The sequence below is a fragment of the Leishmania infantum genome, chromosome 29 (genome assembly GCF_000002875.2).
Source record: "Leishmania infantum JPCM5 genome chromosome 29".
Classification (NCBI taxonomy): Eukaryota; Euglenozoa; class Kinetoplastea; order Trypanosomatida; family Trypanosomatidae; genus Leishmania; species Leishmania infantum.
In genome coordinates, this window is record NC_009413.2 from 918,089 (window position 1) to 940,448 (window position 22,360).

Sequence of the window (22,360 nt, forward strand, 5' to 3'; positions counted from 1 at the left end):
TATGTGTCGGCTGTGCTGGGAGGACACCTGCACACCTCTCCTCGCTCGATGGGGGTGGTGGTGGTGAAGGGTGGAAACTGAGACTGACAGGGTGTGGTTCTTCGTCACAGCACTCCCCGAGACGACAACTACCGCCACCGCACTTTTGCCTTTCCGTCGTCGATTGAGCAGTGAAGCATACGATCACCTACCGCGGCAGATGTGTCACGACATCTGTGTAAGAGGTGCTGATAACCTAGGCGACGTCTACTGCGAACAGGAGCGAGGAGAGGTGCAGGCGTCGGTTCAAAGGGAAGGCCAACGCCCACGTATAAGAGGAAAAGGCAGAGATGCCACGGCGCCACCAAGACAAGAGCCTGAAGGAGCTCGAGCACACACCAAAGATACTGTAGCCGGAGAGATGTCGATTGGAATGGGCTGGGGTGGTTGGGGTGGTGGTGAGGGTGGGTGGTGAAAGGCAGAGGCGGAGAGGGAACAAGCTATACACGGTGGCAACAAGAACCCGTAATGATACACGCACACGCGGGCACACAGAACGTGAGATGAGGTGGGGGATAGCGGGTGTGTGTGTGTGGGGGGGGGCGCTGGAGGAGGGAAGGAAGGCGAATATGTTGCCTCAGCGTGGGTCCTGTCGGATTAAATAGTTGCGGTGGCTCCAAGCAAGCGTATTAGTGAAATAGTGATAGTCGTTGTGTGAAGGTGAATCTTCATTGAGGGGGGTTGGGTGAGTTTTTTTTTTGGGGGGGCACGGAACAGTGTGCGACGCATTGAGTTTCTGCCGTAAAAGAACAGCAGCCACAATACAGAGAGGAAAGCAAGAAGGGGGGCGAGTGTACATCCGTAAAAAAGCCATAAGCAGGCCGCCGGGGGACAACAGTGAAAATAATAACGAAAACGAGAAGGGTGAATGAGAGGCGACGCGAGGGCGCGGCTTCAGAGCCAGGCTGGCCGGGCTCCAGAGGACATCAACCACTGGCGGAGATGCAGGCACAGAACGGCTTCTCGTCTTCCAGTTGTTTCATGCCTCTCACCGCATCTGCCCCCGCACTAGCTCACTTTGCTTCGTCTTCTTTTTTTTTTTCGGTGTGAGTTCCCCTTGTGTGCATGTGTGTCCAGTCGCGTCACTTCTATAGGGGCCTGTGATACGTCAGCGTGATCTCTACCGCCCCTGCACGCAGACACAGCCTCCCCGCCTTCTCGTGTCAGCTGCGGGTCCTCTTGTACAGAAGGTTGCTCGTACAGTTAGCGAACATAAACGTGCTGGCTGGCCCACTTGTCGACGCGCATTCCTTACAGAGCCTCGAGGCTGCATTATCGCACCGTAGTTGTTTTCTCTGTTATTGACTCCGTCACCGTTGTCGAGCCTGCTTAAGCATCTTCTTCCGCGCCACTATCAGGGCCGGCGTCGCCATCGGGCCTATCCCCAGCACCGCCGTTGTCGTTGACGTTAGTACCGCCGCCTGCCTCGTCGGGCCTAGCACCCTCAACGCCCTCGGCGGTGTCTGCTGCGGCGGGTGGACGGCGCTGATACGTCTTGCGCTGCTGGTGCTGCTGCTGTGCCGTCAATTCCGCCTCCAGCGCCGCCGCCGAGACGGACTCCGCCACTGTCATATGCACTACCTTTGATGGCTGGCCACGGTACGTTATGGGAAGGCTCTCACCAATGCACTGCTCAGCCTGGAGCTGGTCTAGCACCTGCTCCCAGTGATGGCACTGGCGCAGCAGCTCGTCGTTGCCGATCATCACCATGGCGAAGCGGGCACGAGAGCAAGAGACGATCAAGCGGTTGCGTGTCCGAATGAAGTCCGTCAGCTTCTCGGTTCGCACCAGAGAAAGGATGATGACGTCGTTCTCGTCACCCTGATAGAGGTCGACGGTGCTGACGCGGACGTCCGCCAAGGAGCGCAGCCGCAGCACACCGCGCAGCATGCGGCATTGCCCGAGATACGGCGTCACCACGGTGATCGACTTTTGCAGCACGCCCTGCGAGACAAGGTGAGCGACGGCCTGCTGCACCATACAGATCTCACGTGTGTTCACCTTACTGCGGCTGCCGGGCGCCTCCTCCTCGGGGTAGCGGTGGCTCCAGAAAAACACGCGCGTGGCAAGTCCCGGTACCCGATCCGCCCCGGCCACTCCCGACGCGGCCGGGAAGGGCCGCGCCAGCACTGACACGTGATCGATGAGGGGCTGCGGCGAGTAGAAGGGGCGAATCAGTCGAGAGATGTCCGGGTGCATGCGGCGTTGCTCCGTCAGCCGAATCGGCTGCATCTTCTGCGCCAGTCGCTCAAACAAGGACAGGTTCAGGTGGTTTATTTTCTCATATTGGAAGGTCTCCACCTTGGGCTGGAGCTGGTAGTGATCGCCGATGAGAATGATCTGCTTCAGAGAGTCCGTCATGCAGGCCAACAGCTGAGACTCCAGTACCTCGGCGGCCTCCTCCACCACCAGCACACTTGGGCGCAGCGAGCGCAGTAGGTTCTGATTCATAGCGCACCCCGTCGTCGTCAGCCCCACGACATCCGCGCCCTGCAGCAGAGATAGCTTCAGCTCATCCATGGCATGCCGGCGCACCCGGATAACGCTCTTCATCGTCTCCATGATCGTCAGGCAGTCGCGCGCTTTGGCGGCGATGGTGTTCGCGATGAGGTACGCGTAGTACTCGTGCCGTAGCCGTGGCGTCAAGCTCCAGAGGGAAAGGAGCTCTTCCGGCACCCCAGCCGGCCGCGACGGCGGCTGGCTGGCAAGAAGCAGCGCCTCGGCGGAGAGATAGGTCTGGTGCAACTGGTTGTTAAACTGGCGCCTCTCCTCCTCGCGCCGCATCTCCTGAAAGACACTCAGCGACACGTCTTCTTCCTCTCCTGTCTCCAGCTCTGCGGCGCCTGTCGCCGGCCCCGCTGTCGCAGTCGAATCCGCGTGAGGCGAGGACGCCTGAGTTCGCCGTGCGCCGAGCAGCTCTGCCATGCGTGTCTGCAGCAGGGACTGGTAGTGCGCGGGCGATACTACGTCCTCCGCCTCGTCGAGGGTGCCAATGTACTTCTCCCCCGCCAGCCACGCCTCTCGATCGTCGAAGGTGATGTGCCGGCGCTGCTCCGCTGTCAGCCACCGCTCAAAGTACACCCGCGGCACCCGGCCGTTCTCCAGGTAGTGAATCTCCTTTGTCAGCCGCTCCAGCCGCTGGCTCAGCACAAAGAGTCGATCCTTGAGGCTGTTGATGGCGGCGCGATCCATGCTGCCGTGGAGGAGGGCGCCGAGGTTGTAGCCGTCGAGGCGGGCCTCACGCGAGCGACCACCGATGCGCACCACCCGCTTGCCGCCCGGGAACGTGCTGGCGCTGGACGACAGTGAGATTCCTGCCGCAGCAGCGGACATGCCGGCGGTGAGCTGCTGCCCAACACGGGGGCGGTTCATCTCCCACAGCCCGCAGTCAAGCAAGTCCAGCAGGAACTCGTCCAGTGCGTGGTTCTTGTACGTGATGACGACCATGGGGCCGACTTGCGGCAGCAGGTCCTCCAGCCGGGTCGAGCGGAGCATGTCGATGCTGACCTTCTGCAGAATGTCACCTGATGCAACGAGCTGCTTGTAACGCACGTACGCCTCCACGACACGGCACCCAATGAAGGACTTGCCGGTTCCTGGCGGGCCCTGCACGAGGATCATCTTCGAGACCGGAAGCTGGCGCATGACCGCCTTTTGCCCCTCGTCGAGAGCGAACTGGCTGCGGATTTCCTCTGTCAGCTCCTGGAACGTCACCGCACAGTGGGGCGGGATGTACTCCACTAGCTGATCCACGTCGTCGCTCGGCGCCGCGGCGCCTGCGGAGTGGCTCGCCATGATGTCCAATGCGGCGGCAGCCGTCACGGAGGCCGCCGCCTCTGGACTGACTAGTTGACGCACCAGTGGAAGCGGCATCGCCAGCGGGCCGCAGAAGGCCTCGAGCGCACGCATTATGCTCTCGTAGCCGGCCATGAAGATGGGGGTTTCCAGCAGGAAGGAGCGATCAAGACGACCACCGGCAGCGTTGCGGTCGAGGGCGGCGCGCATGAGCTCGAAGGATGAGCTGCCCTCGCACGGGGAGACGGCGATGACACCAACGTCCATGAGAGCGGCGTCGCAAGAGGACACGACACCCCAGAAAAGCTCGTTGTTCCGGATGGTGGTCGGATCGAGAGCTGTGGAGATGCACACGGTCGTTCCCTCGTGCAGTTGCGCCCGCAGGTTCGCCTTGGGGCTGTGCGGGTGCACCTCCAACAGGTAGCTCTCGGGGTGGCTGTAGTCCCGGTCGCTGGTCATCACCTTGCCGAGGCACCGCACCCGCGAGTAGACACGAGCGTGCTGCATATCGGATATCGTCTCCTGGCTCGGCTCATACGACGGCAGGGAGTAGCACACCGCCGGCAGCACCCGACTGACAGCCTCAAAGGTGTCGGCCCTCAGAAGCCTGCACTGGTCGCGAATGAACGTATCACTATCCGTGTACGTGGCGGCCCCGCTGACAGGCAAGTTCGCAGCCGCAAAGACGGAGGTCGGGCTCGGCGGGGGAACCGAGAACTCTTCCGCTGTGGGGATGAGGGCAACCCCAGACGAGCCGCTGCCAGGAACAGCAGCGCCGGTGGTGGTATCCACAGTTCGAGACAATGCCGCTGGCCGCAGCTGCTGTGCAAGCCGTGCCTGGACAAGCTGCAGGCGTCGCACGGCTGCTCCGCTCGCTCGCGTCAGCCGCTCGGCAAAGAAGGCTTGGAGCTGCCGCACCACCGCCGCTTCAGGATCGGCGGCGGTGTCCAAGTCACTCACGGCAGCCTCGCCAGCGCTGTCTTTCGCAGTGCTGCCCGCGTCGGAAAGCGGGTTGTAGCAGCGCACCAGAATCACGAACTGCGCCACTTCCACCCATCTGTCCTCAGCCAACCGGGCCTCGGCTGCCGTCGCAACAGCCGCAGATGCACCGAACTTATCTGTGGCGGTGTGCCGTTCTAGCGCATCCCGTACCATGTCGGGGTAGAAACGAGGCAGCCGTAGAGGCGGAGTCACAGCAGTCGCAGTCGCCGCCGTGGATGTAGCAGGAGTGACGGTGGTAGCGCCGCCTCCTGGTGCAGCCGCCGCGGCTGCTGCTGGCGTACTCGGTGGCGCAGTGCACAGTAGCGCCAAGAAGGCGCTGAGAACCGGCACGTGAATCGGCTCGCGGTTACCGACAAAGGTGGTCAGCTCGACCAGCGCGTGCACCGCCTCGACGTATAGCGGTACGTCTTGCTCGCGTAGCACGTGCAGCCAGCGCAGCAGCACAAACCACTCGTGTGTGTGCATGAGGAGGGTAGCCATAACCTTAATGGGATGGCGGGCGGCACGGCAGCGGTGGAGAAACTTTCGGACGTCCTCCAGCGTAATTACCGGTCGCTCGTGGCGCACGTCGACGGCGATGGGGTAGTCCCGGCTGGGGTCCAGCTTGAAGGTGACGTTGTCACCAACGACGACCGCCTTGACGCCGACGTCGACGCGGTCAACAAAGAACTTCAGCTCGCCCATGCCAGCCACGGTGACGAAGCCGATATTGTTCGCCTCGTCGAGACGGCACACTGTCCCGCGACGGCGCTCGTCTGCTGTGAAGAGGTTCGTCGCGGCAGCTGTGGAAGCACGAGCGGCAACCGCACCGCTTCTGTAGGCCGCCGTAGGCTCAGCCCGCGGCTTTTGCTTTTCTTCAAGGATGCGGCGCAGCTCCACACGCTGCAGGTGTTCCAGGTATTTCTTCAGCACCGACGACTGCGGTGCATCCTTTGACGACGCGGCAGGCGACGCTGCCGGACCTGCGCCCTTAGTAGCAGTAAGGGTCGCTGGGCCCTCGGGCGCCACGGCTGACGCGGAACGCAGACGCTCCGAGCAGTGCAGACGGGTGTGGCCGCTTTCACCACAGAAGCGGCACCACCGTTCCGACCGGAGGGAGAGCAGGTGCTGTGCATGCCACCGCGTCAGCCAAGCCACCTTCTCCTCGACAGACCCGAAAAGAAAAGTGTCTTTCACGGCGTAGCGCTCTGATTGCTTGTCCGCCGGCTCATAGTGCTGGCGCAGTCGTGGATGAGCGGCCAACAACTGAAGGAACGTGAAGCCGTTGCACAAGACCTCTTCCGGGTTCGCCCAATCCACGCATGCGTTCTTCTCCTCCGTCCACTCCGACAGCAGCGGCATCTGCACGTTGGAGGGGTGGGGGAGGGGTAGGGCTCCCATTACCACGAAGCAAAGCGAAGACGACTACAACGGTAGCGTCCGTTCCTGGTGGATGAGCAGGTCGCGTTGTGTGTTCACAAGCGGGCGAAGAGACAGGGAAGCGCAGACACACAGGCAAATACTCCGTCCTTCACTCCTCCGACTCATGCAGCTTGGCCTCCCTCTATCTCTCACGCCGTGCCTCTCCGATAGCGCGCCTTCGTACAAGGGCGCACTTGAAGACGGGAGCGAACCCGGACTCTGGAGAGGCCTGCCGAAGCGTTTGGTAGTGCGTGCTTGTGCCTATGGGCGCTCGTTGTGTTTTACCCGAGGCTACTTAGAAGGCATCAAACAACAACAAGGAAAGACGGAGAGAAGAGCAACGTGCTGAGCTTCAATCGATACATGCCGACGCACAACACAAAACACCAACACACACGCAGACAGCAAGAGGAAGACGCACACACATGTGCACCGAGAAAAGGATCTCGAGAAGCTCGCGAAGCGCTGAAGAAGTAAACACTCTATTAGCGGCGCGTAGTGTGTGAGAGGGGGGAGGGAGGGCGGCTACACCGTGCGCGCGCGAGCCAGCGCCGGCGTGTGAATGCAGAAAAAGAAAGGGCAGAGAAGCAGTGAAGATTGGTTGGGGGAGGGCCCAGTGAGGAGAAGGGGAAGCAGTTTTGCGGTGGGGTTGGTCAGCGCTTAATGTCATCGCCTAGGTCGGCAGGCGCGTCCGACAGGGATGCCACATGCACGTTGACGCTCCCTCGCTGGAACACACAAGCGGGAGCGCGCGAAAGCTCGAGCAGATATGTGCTTTTCGTCACAGGCACGTCGAAGGTCGAAAGAGGGAGAGTTGTTGAATTTTCCGAGTCCGCCGCTTTCCTCTTGCTTTGTGTCCGTTGGAGTGCCCTACCCCACGTTCTTTGGTTCGCTTCTTCGACTTCCATGAGAACCATGCCTCACGTTATCGAGACGAGACAGAGGACAGAAACGGCTGTCTGTGTGTCACGTGAGAGGCGGTCTGTGAATTTTGCACTATGCACGCCGCCACGATGAAGCCGCGTTTTCCCGGCAACCACATTTGCAGGCAATACCATGGCAAAATCCTCCATCAAACTCATCGTTAAAAACACAAGCGCACACCACACGAATGCGCGCCTCGTCCGAGATGTCCAAATGCAGTGCGCGTCTTTTCCGTCAAGGTGTCTTCCACCCTCTCTGCCATACAACATGAGTTGCACGCCACTCCACCCGCCCCCGGCCTGCCACAGACCCCACCGCGTGGTGCGAAGCAGCCGTGGACACACGCGCTAGAGAGTGCGCCGACTCCGTCATCGGAGCACGGCCCCCTGCGCCAGGCTCCACCCATCACCGCCGCTTAGCCGGTCGCCTCGCAGCCGCGCCACCCATTGTGCTGGTCGCCACCCAGTGCATCTCCTCGCGGTCGCGCAGGCTGTGCCTCCACCAGCAGGCAGTGCGAGGGCCGTGTGGGATACGTTCGAGTCACGCGGATACGCCGCCTATCACGTGGATGGCAGAAGCGTGCGCACCGTCGCTGGCCTCTCCAGCGCAACAATGTCCACAGTCTGACCGCCGGCATGCGTGGCGGTACATCGCTCTGACCCTCCCGCCCTCCGCCATGTCCGAGGTGCGTGAAGTTTTCACCACCTGAAGTGGCTCGGCGTTGGCAGGGATAGGGGGTGGGGGCTGCATAGCTTCCCCCACACAGAGCGTGGGGAGGGGGAGGGGTGTACTGCGCCCTGCGATGCCACGCGCGAAGAGGGGTGTGTATGCGTGTGTGTCCCGGTCACCAGGGAGTTCTGAAAGGCAAGCCCCATCTGAAGACAACTGGAAACGACGATAAAGACGCGAGCAAACATAACTTCACGATAGGCACAGAGAAAGTGACGGAGTTGAAGAGGGAGGCCGGCCTCCTTCGATCAGACACGGAGACACAAACACCCACATATATATATATGTACACATACATACACGTGCACACACATCTATATATATATATGTTAGAGCACAGATGAAGAGCAGGATGAAATAGAAAAAGCACAAAGGGATGTCAAGGAAGAGAAGCATAAAAAAAAGAATGAAAGGTGATTCTCTCCAACGGAGCCGCGGGCAACGGTGGGATGAGGGAGAGTGAGGTGGTGTGCGTGAGAGAGAGAGAGCGGGTATCGGTGAAGGGGAGCAAAGACAGGTGCAGTCAAGCGTTCCCACAGGCGTACACAGGGACACACACACACACACACGCACACACGAATCACGTGCTCTTTGGCATCCCTCTTCTATGCCCGCTGGTAGAGTTATGTGAACGTGCCAGTGTATGTGTGTGTGTGCGTCTGTGGCGTGCATATTGTTCTCATTCCCCGCCCCTGCGAAAATCTTCTCTCTCCTTTTCCTTTTTTTTGATTGTTGCTCTTGCGCGTGAGTGGTGGTGTACACACGACACAGTCGCCCCACAAAGAGAAAAGTCAAACGACTGCGCTGGACTAAGATGGACGGGTGAAGGAGAAGAAAAAGGGAAAAGAAAACGACGAGAGGGACGCACATGTGCACGTGGGGGCGATTCATGCGCCCAACAAGATGATATGTGTGCATGTATGTGTGTGTTTGGATGGAGAGAGATGCCGATACGGACGGAAGGCGGGGCATGAAGCGTCCTCCCCGCCCTCTAGCGCAGGCGTCCGTACACATGCACACACGTGAGAGACAAGAGACACAAGAGATGGGAGGAACGAACGCAAAAAAAAAACCAAAGACAGCGAACGGAGCTCCTGCCAACCCGCCGCTGCGACTCTTACGTGTCGCAGCAAGAGGAGAAACGTTTGTACGCAAGAAGTGGGCAGGAAGAGCGAAACACCAGCCTGCATCCGCCTCAGGTCGGTGGGAAGATGGGGTGTGCATTGCTCGGTATCAACACCAGAAGAGCAAAGGAAACAGAGAACACGGCGCCGGCAACGTAGTTGCATCCCCTGCACATGCTCGAGTGTGCGTGTGCGCGTGCTATGTTCTCCCCGGCTACTACGAGGAGTTCAAGCGAGTTACACTACAGAAAGTCATCTCACTATGCTGACTAGCGGCGTGGCAGAGGCCAGAAGGACCTTGGTCGCCGCGGCGGTTTGCTTTGATTTTCACAGCCTATCTTTCTCCGCCGTATGCCAGGCCACCGCGCATGTGCTTACAGGCACGTAAGCACTAAACTGCTAGAGAGGCCCTGACTCACAGCCCGTATATGGTGGCGTTGCTCGGTGCCTCCACTTCGAACGCGAAAACCAGCTCAACGCTCTCGCCAGCACGCACCCTGCGCTCAATCTCCACAATACCTTCGTTGTTGAGCAGGCGTAACTTGCGCCGCTCCTGTTCCACCCTGTCCTCCTCATCGTCGTAAATGTAGACGTCTTCGTGCGGCTTTGCTGGCGAAACGAGCCGCACCTGCAGTAGCTCCTCACTGCTGATGGGAATGTGCTCCACAAGCTTGATGCGCAAGGCACCGTCTACGGAGCCGGTGGCACGTTTCTTGTTACGAATCGTAATCCTGTACGCGTACGTCTTCACTTGGTTCTTCTTTCCCTTCAAGTACGAGCTCTGCACCTTGTTTGCTTGACGCAGCAGCACTCGCTTTATCTCCACGCTTGGGTCAGCACCAAAATACATGTCCAACTTACTCCCTGATGCGCACTGCTTGTCGATACGCGACCGCAAAACGTAGTTCCCATCCAGGAACACGGCTACCTCACCGGGCAGTAACAAGAAGTCGCTCGTGTTCGTGATCTTGGCGTGTGTGAAGGCGGCCAGCGACTTTTCGGGCACGCTCATGTAGCTGATCGCCGCAGGCATCCGGAGCTCGGCCAAGGGAAGACGCGTCGTCTTGCCGTTCGCCATCACGGTTTGCGGGTTGGGTATGGCAAAGTTCATGATGGCCCCGGTACCGGCCTGCTCCACCTGCGCCATGGCACGCTTTATCATCGGCGCTGCGCAACGGGCAGGCGCCCTCTCCGCCAAGGCAAAGCAGATCCCGTCGTCCGCGCAGTCGGCCATGGCGGCGTTTGGGCTCATCATGAACTGGGGCGTCGGCGGCGACGGCTGCACGACGCCGCAGCGCCAGATGGTCATGGCTGGCGGTAACGCAGCATTCCGTCTCGGAACCGCGGAGGATAGCGTCAATGACACATCTTTCAAGTCATCACCGTAGTTCAGAACGACTTCAGCGTTGTAGTACAGCACCACTTCGTTCGTCACTGTGTTCAGGTGCACCTCGTACACGGCGTTCCACCGGCCGCTCGGAACCATGTACGACACGTATACCACCGCCTCGGGTCCGGCTGGAACGGGCTTCAGAACTTTGAGCGTCAGCACCACCACGTCCACTGTCGTCCCCGCTTCATCGCTGCGGCCACTGCGAGGGCTTTGCCCGCCGTTGACTACGCACAGCTTCATCTCAAGCTCCGACTTCTCAGCCTCGAGCGCCTCCTTGGCGCGCAGCAGCTCCCGCTTCGCCTTCGCGTGCTCTCTCGTTGCGTTCTCCAACGCGTCGAGGTGCGCGCCCCACATCTCCGGGTCATGCAGCGCAGCAGTGCACATCAGCGGCGCGGCCTTGCACGGCTCCACCGCACTCGTTACACAATCCACAGTGTAATCGCGCACAGCGGCAGCCTCGGCTTGCGCAATCTCGTTGAGTTGAAGCTTCTGCTTCACCGTACGGAGCTGCGACTCCAGCTTGCGACGCGCGTTCGCCGATGATGTGTCACCTGCCCCTTCTCCGTCCGCGTCTGAGTCGCTGGCGCTCGCCACCTCTGCAACCCGCGTCGCCTCCACTGCCACCGTCCCGTCGCTGCGCAGGCAGCGGCGTTCCACCTCATCCACCAGCACGCCGGCGAGGATGACTTTGCCGTCAAACGAGGCACCGAACTCCACCTGCACCGAGTCGCCATCGAACCCGCACTGCCCGTCGAATTTCTTTGGCATCGGCACCATTACCTGCACCTCGTTCACCGGTGTGCTGAACGACAGAGGCGCGCACCGGCGCTGCAGCGACTTGTTCTGGTATATGGTCGCCCGATCCACGCGCGGCGCCACGTGCAGCGTCAGCGGCAATGCACTGGCGCCGGCAGGCGGGGACGTTGCGGGGGCGGCAGCCTGCATGGCGCACAGTTTTGGGAGTTGCTGAAGTTTCACACGGATGGAGAAGAGAGAAGCGGAATCGGGATCAGCCAGATAAGAAGGATCACCTGCTGCAGCCTCAGCCACAAGTTGGCGCGGACGACCAGCGACGGGAAAAACAAAAGATGGAGGAACGAAGGAATACCGGAGTAAGACTTTCCTTTTCTAAAGGAAGAAATCGTGAATGCCAGGGATCCCGAGCGCGCACGGCAGGCTGTGGGCACCCCAACACCACCAGGCAACACAGAGGTGATCGAGCGCCCAGCCAAACGCGCACGCACTCACCGTGGTATGGCGCGTAAGGCGGCGCTTGCGCGTTTGCGAGGCGATCTAAACAGGTCAACGCGACAGACAATGCTTTTCAAAGGCTCGGGTGGGCCCGCAGCGAAGGCGATCACAGCGAGAGCCAGAGTGGAAAGGATTCAAGGGACCAACAAAGGCAGAAAAAAGACAACGCATACGTGCCAAAGGATCTGGCGCGTGTGCCTGTGTCTGATAATGAGGAAGGTGTCGTACAGCCAGAGAACCTCTCGGAGGCGGGGGGGGGGCAAACGACCAAGCTGTCCAGGCGCACACACGCGTTCGTATAAATGTGTACGCGTTTGCATTGTTCGCCGTGTGATCGTGGCGGCGTCGAGTTCGGAGATCCAAAACCGATCGCCGCGGTTGTATGAAGCACACACACACACAAAGGAAAAGGATACGGGGGAGAACGAGTGAGAAAGTCGTAGTGGCTTGGCAAGCACTCGAGAGACTACATCGGCAGAGTATTTCTTTGATGGATCCACACTCTCTGCCATACAACATGAGTTGCACGCCACTCCACCCGCCCCCGGCCTGCCACAGACCCCACCGCGTGGTGCGAAGCAGCCGTGGACACACGCGCTAGAGAGTGCGCCGACTCCGTCATCGGAGCACGGCCCCCTGCGCCAGGCTCCACCCATCACCGCCGCTTAGCCGGTCGCCTCGCAGCCGCGCCACCCATTGTGCTGGTCGCCACCCAGTGCATCTCCTCGCGGTCGCGCAGGCTGTGCCTCCACCAGCAGGCAGTGCGAGGGCCGTGTGGGATACGTTCGAGTCACGCGCACACGTCACCTATCACGTGGATGGCAGAAGCGTGCGCACCGTCGCTGGCCTCTCCAGCGCAACAATGTCCACAGTCTGACCGCCGGCATGCGTGGCGGTACATCGCTCTGACCCTCCCGCCCTCCGCCATGTCCGAGGTGCGTGAAGTTTTCACCACCTGAAGTGGCTCGGCGTTGGCAGGGATAGGGGGTGGGGGCTGCATAGCTTCCCCCACACAGAGCGTGGGGAGGGGGAGGGGTGTACTGCACCCTGCGATGCCACGCGCGGAGAGGGGTGTCCACCTCCCCGTCCGTCGTCAGAGGCACAGAAGTCCTTCCCCCCTTGAAAAGAGAAGGAGGGTGAAGGAGCTGTGCAACACATACAGACGGTGGAGCGTGTGGGCCGCCAGATGTCTTTTCCATACAGCGAGAGCGGGGGAGAGTTGTGTGTACGTGTATGACGTGTCGCATGACCTCATCGAGCAGACTCTGGCCTTGCACGTTTGCGGGCATTCACCGTTCTTGAGTGTGCGTACGCGCGTCCTACATCAAAGACAGTACCGTCGTGCTGCGAACACGGTGGCGGTGTCTGAGAGTAGAGGAGAACACACAAGAAAGGGCTCAAAGAAGGGAAAGGAAACAACGAAAGGCATATGGGTTGACTAACCCGCATACGGGCCGAAACGAGATGACGCTGCGAGCTTGAAAAACAGACACACACGAAACAAAAAAAAATAGTCATAACCTATCGTAGCGCCGTGCCAAACACACATCCGCACGCGAAAAAAAAACTCCTACGACCTTAAAGATGCACAGAACGGCGTTCATAGAGGATCCCTCTCCACGCCATCGCCTCGGCACTCACAAGCTGGCGAGCACACTATCCGACAAGTTCTGCAGCTTGTTGTCCAGCTCCTCCCAGCCGGGAATGATCATCTTGGCGTTCTCCAGCTTTGGCATCTTCGTCCGCGGGTTGTTGCAGAGGTCGATCGTCTTGGCTCTCGATTTGCTTTTATCGCTGCACCACGTCTCGCACCAGAGCCACTCTTCTGGCAAGGAGAAGATGGGAATAGAGTGCTGCAGGTAGTTGGGCAGGTCCTGGTCGAGGTTCTGCAGGCTGTTCGGATCCCCTTCTAGGCTCGCGTAGGTGTCGCGGTACTGGTCGCCCGCAAACATTGCGCGAAAGCGGCGAAGGTCGACAAGGAAGATAGCGCTGATGTGGTAGGGCTTGCCGCGCAGGTGGTCCTTCCAGAATCCCCGTTCCCAGAATCTGAAGGACATGGTCGCCTTGTTTTTGAACTTAAGGCAAAACGGGGTCATGGCGATTGGCTTGCCGCCAATGTCCATGTTGTACAACTCGTGCAGGTCCGCTTGAGCAGTCTGGTCAGCGTCGACGAAGATGATCCGGTCGACATCGAGAGGGAACAGCACGTCCAAGAAGAGAATCTTGTAGGCCCAGATCTTGCGCTGCTTCTCTGTTTGCCGTGGCAGCCACCACGGCCAGCGGTACGTCACGAAGCCGACTTCGAACCCCAGCCGCTCCGCGAGGAGGGGGATGTACCGCTTGAACTGCGGGGAGAGAAAGTTCTCAATAACCCAGAACTTGATGCGCGTCGTGTTGGAGCCGTGCTGATCACTCGACGTTTTGTGAACGCTATACATCATCATTCGTAGAAAGCGCTCGTACAGGTGACCGGAGGCGACGGAGAAGATGTTGAGCGTCGGTTTCGCTGGCAGCGCAGGCTTTGCGTCACGCGCCGAATACGAGGGAGGCCACTCGGGTCGCACATCGGACGCCATTTGCTGCAGGATCGTGTGCAAATCGGCTGCCACCTCGGATGTAGGCGTGTGACCCACCTGTAGCGACAGATAACGGCCGCGGAAGGAGTCGATCACGAGCGGGATGCGCTGGCCGTGTGTCCTGTTCGTCAGCAACGGCCCGTTCGCCCCCTCCGTGCAGCCGCGCACGGCGTGGCCGTCGATGGCCTTGATGCAATAGGCCGCCGCCACCGGGCCTTCCTTGATGGAGAGGTGCCAGAGTCCTGGGTTGGCCTGCAGCTGGTAGTATCCGCCGTTGCTCGCCATTACCTGTGTGTCGGTGGTGCCGGCTGCCGAGTCCACCTCCGAAGCGCCGCGTGCGCGAGACGAATGGAGCAAGGAGAGTGGAAGCCCGTCAGGGGCGACACCCGTCTGCACATCGGTCGTACCACCCGTTATCAGCACTGAGTGAATGCGGTAGACGGCTGTCACAAAAAGATTGCTTCGAGGCAGCCTCGACAGCATGATATTGTCCAGATCCACCTCAGCATCCTGCGAGAAGACGGTCCACGACGGCGGCTCGTCGATGCCCAGCGTGAGCAGCGTCGACGACGGCATTTGCGAGAAGGTGGCATGCGGCGCGACGACGCGGCCGGAGGTTGCCTCGAACGCCAGCGCTGGGCTCGCGACGTACTGGTAGAAGTTTCGAATCGGGAACTTGACATCCAGTGATGGATTCAACAGAACAGTGAGGCGAATGTGCAGCGGGGACTGGACGAGGTAGTGAGCGAGCGAAACGATCACTTGAGCATCACGCGACGAAGGATCCACTACGACGGTCACATGGTGCAGAGGTTGCGGCACCGCCCCACTCGCTGTGCCTGCTTCTTCCCCAGCATTCCTGGCGACGTTGCTCACCGTGAACAGCACTGCCTGCAGCGGCTTCCAGTCATTTTCAGACCCGAGGATGCGCTCCTCCCGCATCAGAGCAGACACAGAGGAGCTCTGCTTCCCCATGTGCTGCGAGATCTCGTCACCGAACACGCTGCTCAGGCAGGCAGCTTTGCTAGCGAAAAAGTTGTTGTCTAACTCATCTGCAGCGTAGCCCCCGTCGGCGGTGCTCATCTCGGCAAATCTCACATTCATTAACGCCTTCTGGGCCGCTTTTGTGATGGGTGCCACGAGCCGAGCTGCCGAGAGAACGTCTGCAGCGCTAAAGCTGGCATCCATGGCAACGATGCGGCCATTGATGACCAGGGCAACGCTGCCAGCGCTTCCGTGATACGCTTCGGCGAAGGCGGACCAAAACTGCACCTTTGCGCGAGCCCACTGCGACGATGCACTTGTACCGGTGATGCGGGAGACACCGACCAACTCCTGCAGGTCGGCAGGGAGTGGTGCCGCCGCCAGCGCTGCAGCTACCGTCTCTGTGCCCAGAACAGGGTTCACGCCTACATTCGCCGACGTCACGGCTTTCGCGATGTGGGACACGTACCGTCGAAGTGTAGTGTACCGCGCTGCCTTCGGCGTCCTGCTGCGAGCCAGCTGCTGCTGAAGCGCTCCAATGTGGCGATGAAAGAGAGAGGTGGCGGCTGGAGATGAAACCAGCGAAAGTCGCAGCATGCCGCACACTTCATGGATCGCTCCTTGCGCCTTCACGGCAACGCCGCACTCCTCCAGCGCTTCCATAACCGTTTGCAATTGCTGCAGCATCGCAGTCGTGAATTCGCACGGCAACATCACAAGCTGCGTGAGTGCCGGGACTTCCTCAGCGTACGAAGCACTATACACGTATGGCAGACTCTCAATGTAGGCGACCGTAGCTGGCGTGTCCGACCACCGCATCGTCACCGGGGCACGCACTAATGCGGGTTGCAGGTGGTCCGCAGCGCCTCGCTGCTTGAGAATGGCGCTGTACATGTCCTTCATCTCGTCTCGCAGGGCCCCGCTTGCTGCCCACCCCCGCAGCAACGCTATCTCCCTCTGGAGCGCGGTTGACATGACGGCCATGCTATTCTCCAGCAGGACACCGTTAAGGAAGGTGACCGGGTACTCTGGAACACGGAAGCGGCGCAGCGCCGCTTGCGTCTCGTGGTAGTGGCTCAGAAAATCCGCATTGCTCGTCAGTTTACCGACATCGGAGTTGAGCTGCGCCTGTGCGGTCCTCGTGCACACGCGAGTTATCACCACGTCAGGAATCGTATCCGCCCTGGCCTGCTTGGCTTCCTCCAACAGCTCCATCAGAAAGATCAGCACATTATTCTCCTTGCCCCTAGCGGCAAGGTGATACACGAGAGCGAATACCTGAAGCGCGGCCTGCGACCCGGCAGACTCGCCCTTGAACCCTCCGGCACCACCCTGCACCCCTGCCTCAAACACAGGCGACCATGTCTGGTCCGCCAGCGCAAGCCCGTAGCGAGCGATGAGGCCCTCCTGATGGAGGCGGAACAGCAGGGATATCATCTGCAGACTCGACCTGGAGACCGGATTCCACAAGAACACGAAGTTCAGCAGGTTGCGCCGCGGAAGCGGTGTTTTGGCGTAGCCACGGGCTAAGAGGATCGAGAGCACCGGTGGCAGCCTCTTGAGCCGCGGGTTCGTCTCGACATTGTTGATCCAGATGATGTGCACTGAAGGAATCGCGTACGCGGCCTCTGTATCGACGCTGCCCTCGAAGCTGGCAATGGTGCGGCGAGTTGTCCGCTTCACGTAGTCGGCAACCTTCTCGAGCACTGCGGGCGCCAATGGCACCGTGCGCGCCTCGCGTACTGCGTCTTCTGCGGCAGACGCAGCGTCATCAGCGGCAACTGCGTACGTGGTCAGCACCGTTTTGATGCGCCGAACGAGCCGCTCTTCCTCATGCAAGGCATGCAGGACTCCAAATAAGGTGAGTTCCTTCTCCTCCACTCGCCAGCCGTCCACGAAGAAGGCTGACTGACCTGGCCTCATGCGCTGGTGAAGAATGAGCAAAGTCTTCTGCACCTCCACGAGTCGGCCGGGTAGTGCCGCGATGCGGGAGAGGGCGGTGGCGTACGTCGGGAACCGCATCACCAAGTCCGTTAGCACGTGCAAGCGCCGGATGTGGTTCTCCACTTCGCTGATATACTGCGTCGCCGCAAGGCCTATTTTCTGCAGCTCCCGCACATCAAAGTTCACCTTCACGTCGTCGCTGCCCATCTCCTCGTCAAGGAGGATGGCGAATTCGTCGAGGGAGGCAGCCAAGCCCGGGTAGCGCTCCTTCAGCCGGCCAACGTGAAAGCCGCCAACGATGCGGTCCACCTGCGTCTTCGGTACCCGCTTTGCCGCAGCCGGAGCATCGGTGCCGTCATGCGACGACCCCGCATCCACTGCCGTCGAGCTCTGCTCCTTGGCTCGTTGCTGCGCGGCCGCCTTCTCATCCAGCACCTTGTACTCCATGTTTTTAATGTCCACGGTAACGCCATAGCCCTGTACAACCAAAGGGCTGTCCCACAGACTCGTCATCGCTGCTGCCAATGACCGCTCAGGTGCACCAGCAGCGGCGCAGAGACGTGACACCGACACTGGTAGATGACGCCAGAAATAGGCCGGAACACCAGAGACGGTGGCACTGGCGGCGTCGGAGGGGGTCGACAGCTCCACGGCAACGCGGTGCAGCGCGTGGGCAGCAGGGGAGCCAGGCAGTCCATACAGAACCACCACAGCCGGTACCTCGCGAACAGCAGCCAGCGATGACGCCGGGTGACGGTGATCGAAGCTCGCGAAAGCAACCTCGTCTATGGACACCAAGGCATCTCTGTGTTGCGGCCCCGCACCACCAGCTGCGTTCTTCAGGGCTGAAGGTGTTTTGACACGAAGCGCCTGTAGTGGGGCACCTGGAGCAGTGCGGGTGTAAACTACGGCGAAGGGTTCGCCACAGGCCAATCTGTTCCCGCTGCCACGCTCACCTTGGTCACTGTCGTCCCTCTCCGACAAGGACGGCGGCGTCGTCTCGCGGAGAGCCTTATCCGCAAGGGTGTAGTGCGCCTCCACTGCCGGCGAGTAGACGCGAGCCGCCATCTCTGCTTCAAAAACGGCCCTGTTGGTGCCTCGCGTCTCAGGCAGGCGAAAGAGAACCTCGAGAAGTCTCATGTACTGCAGCTGCTGCGTGAGAAAGCGAGCGCTAGTCGCCTCGCGCGCCCCCTCAGAGTCCGCGCTACTTCTTCCGCGGTCCTGCGACGGAGACGGCGGCCAGAGGGCATCAAGGCAACTGTAGAAGGCCTCGTCGCCGAAAGAGCGCGCGGCCCACTCGCAGCCCTCCTGATAGAGCGACGTCTCGTTCCACGAAGCTTCCACAGCAGCGTGGATGCCCTTGCCAAGCGTCCTCTGCGCCGTGACGCCTAGGATGAGTAACATCAGCAGTGGCAGCAGTGCGAGAAATGAGATTAAAGACGACGGCATTGCACCTCCGCTCGTCCTGGGCCTCGAGGACGTCGTCAAGCACGGCATCACCCTACTCGCCTACCCAGGCAGCTCACTTTGTGTATGTGCGTCCGTGTTTAGCGATGCGAGCAACCACTTCGCCCCTGTTTTCCACTGCTTGGAGCGTCGATAGGAGCGCGGTGCGTCACAGCTCGGAGGCAAAAAGTATAGAAGTGTCTCTGCACGTGTGTGCTTCCTGATGAGCTTAGGCAAATAAATAAATATATATATATATATGCAATACAAGAAGGAAGGAAAGCAAAGGACAGCAGGAGGGGGAGAGCGAACGGAGAATACAGGCTGGAGCGTGTTCAGCGCGATTTTTTTTTCGCTATTTGGTGTAAAGGATGCGCTTGCGTAGGCTTTCCTTCCACCTTTTTTTTCGTTTTTCTCTTGCTTTTTCGTCTGAGCGATAACCATATCTATGTGTGTGTGTGTGTGTTTTGGCGAAACGATTTCTCTCGTTCTTTGCACGGTGGAGCGGCAGCGGAGCGCGTGCAACAAAAAAAAAAAGCACTGGAAGGAAATGGATACAAGAACAGCAACACTTTAAGCGAAATCGAAATCGAAAAAAAAAAGGATGTATGGGTGATTTCTGCAAATGATGGGAGATGCACCAACCCCTTTTTTTTCTCGATTGTTTTTTTTCTTTTCATGCAAGCGGTGCCCAAACACAAGCACACACATAGAGAGAGATATACTCGTCAGGCGATGTATGCGCGTGCGAGTAGGTCGGGTGTCAAAATCCGCAATAGCGAAGTCCCCCGGCCAGCCCCACACAAAAAAAAATATGTTTTAGTCATCATAGAAGATCAGGCGTGGGTGCGGTGGAGAAGGTTGGGGTCAAGAAGGGCAAGGGTGGCAATAGAAGAGGGCACAGAGAGAGATGGATGGATACTGTGGCGATGCACCGCATGTTCGTGTATGCGTGTCTGAGAAGATTATTAGGCGACCATACAAAAAGGAGAGGGAGGGCCTGCCGCTACTCGTCCCGTGCCTCCCAACCACCACCATCACCACGTCAGGAGTCGCATTTACCACGCCTGGTAACACCGCTTGGTTTTTTTTTGGGAGGGGGGAGAGGGGGCTGCTGTGCACTCGCAGACTGTGTAGCGTCTCATCACGATGAAGACAAGCTAAGGCTCACGCACTCGAAAAAAAGGCGGGCAAGCATATATGATCCTCTTTTCGTATACCCAAAGTGCGTGCGCCACCGCCTTCTCTCTGCTCCTGGACCACACTCCCTGTTGTTTCCTTTTCCTCTCATGATGTGTCACAAGACGGCCAAAAAGCCGTCCCCCCCCGGCGCGCTGTCTTTATCAGTAGTGGAGAACGGAATTCAGACACTGCGCAGATGCTTCAGTGTGTATGTGTGTGTGTGCGCGCCTTGAGGCGCGAACCAAGCGAACAGGCGCAGACAACAGAGAAGCAAAAATACATGTGTGTGCATAACCACGAAACGGGATAAGGAACCAGCACGACGGAAGCAAAGAAAAGCACAGGCATCCGCTCGCTCCACTAGACTGAAATGAAGACTCGGCGAAGCGCGAAGATGGAGTCGTAGGCACCGGGCGGAATAGAATAGGGGTACAACTAGCTGCAGGCATTTTCCGTGGTCTTCAGATCAGCCCTCCTCCTCAGCCCGCAAAAAAAAACGTCGCGCGGCTAATCAGACTCTGCTCACTCGCCACGACCTACCCATCCTGCTCGAAACAACTCAGAGCAACTCTCATCCAACCTTTTTTCAATCCCTTCTGGTTCGCCACTCGCGTTTCCACCTCTCTCGCCCCGCAAGCAACTCTGCGCCATTAGCAGCAACACGAAGAAAAAGAGGGCCATTGAAGCGCCTCGCAGAAAAGGAAAAAAACCCTCGCCTACCACGACAAAAGCCGCACACGAGCGTCATCGGAACAGTCGTAACAGGTCAGCGACAGACGTCTTCTTCCGCCTGCGTCTGAGTGGGTGGCCCGCATCGGGTACGCCACGTGGGTGGCTCCCGCACACGCAGCGCCTTGCCTGGGATCACATCCTCACCTTCCTCTTCCAGCCCTGCCGCACTGGACACAATATGGCGCACCCTCCGCAATGCGCGGCATACACGAGCATGCACATACACATCGCTCTTTCTCGCGCGCCAGCACGTCCTTCTATCGCGAGCAGCTCAGCGAATACGCGCACGCAGCCGCAGCCCACCTGCCTCTGCTGCGCCACCGCTAAATCCTCGTCGTCCAGCACGAGCCGTCTGCCGTCGAGTCGGGTCATGCGCCCTGCATTCTCGTCCTTCCTCGGATACGTGCGGCGCCACCGGCGCCGCACAGAGACTCGCGCCCGCTGCACGCCGTTGCGCACACGTGTTGAGCCGTCGGCACGATTCGTAGCGAGCGGGCCCCAACGCGACCATCAAGGCCGCACGTCTCTTCGGCACACCGCCAGCCCAGACCTGTCCGCCGACACCAAGAGTCCGAGGCCCACCACACGAAGCGCTGGATGTGGGCGCTTGGCTTCCGCACAGCGTTGGGTGCCGCACCCAGGCACCCGCGGTGGGGTGGCCGGCAGCATCAAGGGCATTATTTTTCTAGTCAGAATAGAAAGTGAAATGCACAGCCGCATCCGACCATAGACAAACATGTAGGCAGATGCACGCCAGCGGTGATAGTGCTGCGCTCCATTGTGTGAGCCTGTGCGGAGTCGGCCCCGTTGTTTGCCATAATATTTAACATGCAGCATGCATTCAAGTCTTGCCTCTCCCGCGCGGCGACGCCTAAAAGCAGCAGAAAAAAAGTAACCGAATGGTGTTAGGAAAAAAAAGGGCGAGCAGGAGAAGGTAACATGGCGCACGAAATGATAGTCACACAAGAATGCGCTGGATATTACTCTCCTCAACACGTGCTACAGCCCAAAGGTGCTCGCTGCTCATAAACCAGGCACAATGTTGACTTGATGCCCCCCAACCCTGCCGCCACCGCCTGGCTACGCCACCCCCGCGCTTAATCACCACCAAAAGCAGATACGTACGTGCGCACTGGCATGGGGAGAAAGAGAGAGACGAAGACGGAGGTGAACGGCTCAGATGCAGAGGGTGAGCAAGACGGAGAGCTGAGGCTGCCACCACGAGCACCACAATAAGAACGCCGCACCCTTCCGCCGGCTTTTTCGCCTTAAATGGTGCTGGCCCATCTCACGGGGCGGGCATGAGGTAGTCCCAGTTGTTGTGGTGGACCATGATAAAACGGATGCCGAGTGGGAGGTCGACGAGGTCAGCCGCGCCGGTGAAGTTGTTATACTCCATGTGCACAAACTTGACAGACTCGGGTAGCTGCGTGAGGTTCACCTGGCCGCTGAGGTGATTGTGGCCAATGTTGAGGTACTGCAGCTGCGGCGGCAGTGCCGAGAGGTCGACCTCACCCGTGAAATGGTTTTCAGAAAGATCAAGGGAGCGCAGAGTGCGCGGGAGTTCGCTGGTGCGCAGGCCACCCTGTATCGCATTGTTGTTGAGACGCAGCAACTCTATGTTCTCGGGGAGTTGAGCGAACACGGCGCCATCGAGGAGGTTGTGCGACACATCCATCACCTTCAGCTTCGTGCAGTTACGAAGGTGAGGGAGGGTGCCCGTCAGGCTGCACCTGGTGAGGTACAGTTCTGCGAGGCTGAAGCCACTTTCGCCACACGCGCTTTGCAGCTGAGAGAGAGACAGAGGTGACCCCGGGTTGTTGCTTTCCAGGCCGGAC

The 22,360-nt window shown here is 59.5% G+C and overlaps 3 protein-coding genes across 3 annotated transcripts; all 3 read right to left on the reverse strand.

Annotated features, from left to right (window-relative positions):
* Positions 1-1,368: 1,368 nt before the first annotated feature.
* On the reverse strand, positions 1,369-6,177 carry LINJ_29_2210 (conserved hypothetical protein; the record flags this gene model as incomplete). Its single annotated transcript, XM_001466701.1, has 1 exon — positions 1,369-6,177. One exon carries the CDS (start codon positions 6,175-6,177, stop codon positions 1,369-1,371), a length of 4,809 nt encoding a protein of 1,602 aa, XP_001466738.1.
* A 3,252-nt stretch (positions 6,178-9,429) lies between these two features.
* LINJ_29_2220 (conserved hypothetical protein) lies at positions 9,430-11,352 on the reverse strand (the record flags this gene model as incomplete). Its single annotated transcript, XM_001466702.1, has 1 exon — positions 9,430-11,352. The coding sequence occupies one exon, from the start codon at positions 11,350-11,352 to the stop codon at positions 9,430-9,432; it is 1,923 nt and encodes a 640-aa protein (XP_001466739.1).
* Positions 11,353-13,295: 1,943 nt separating this feature from the next.
* LINJ_29_2230 (conserved hypothetical protein) lies at positions 13,296-18,566 on the reverse strand (the record flags this gene model as incomplete). Its single annotated transcript, XM_001466703.2, has 1 exon — positions 13,296-18,566. One exon carries the CDS (start codon positions 18,564-18,566, stop codon positions 13,296-13,298), a length of 5,271 nt encoding a protein of 1,756 aa, XP_001466740.2.
* Positions 18,567-22,360: the final 3,794 nt, after the last annotated feature.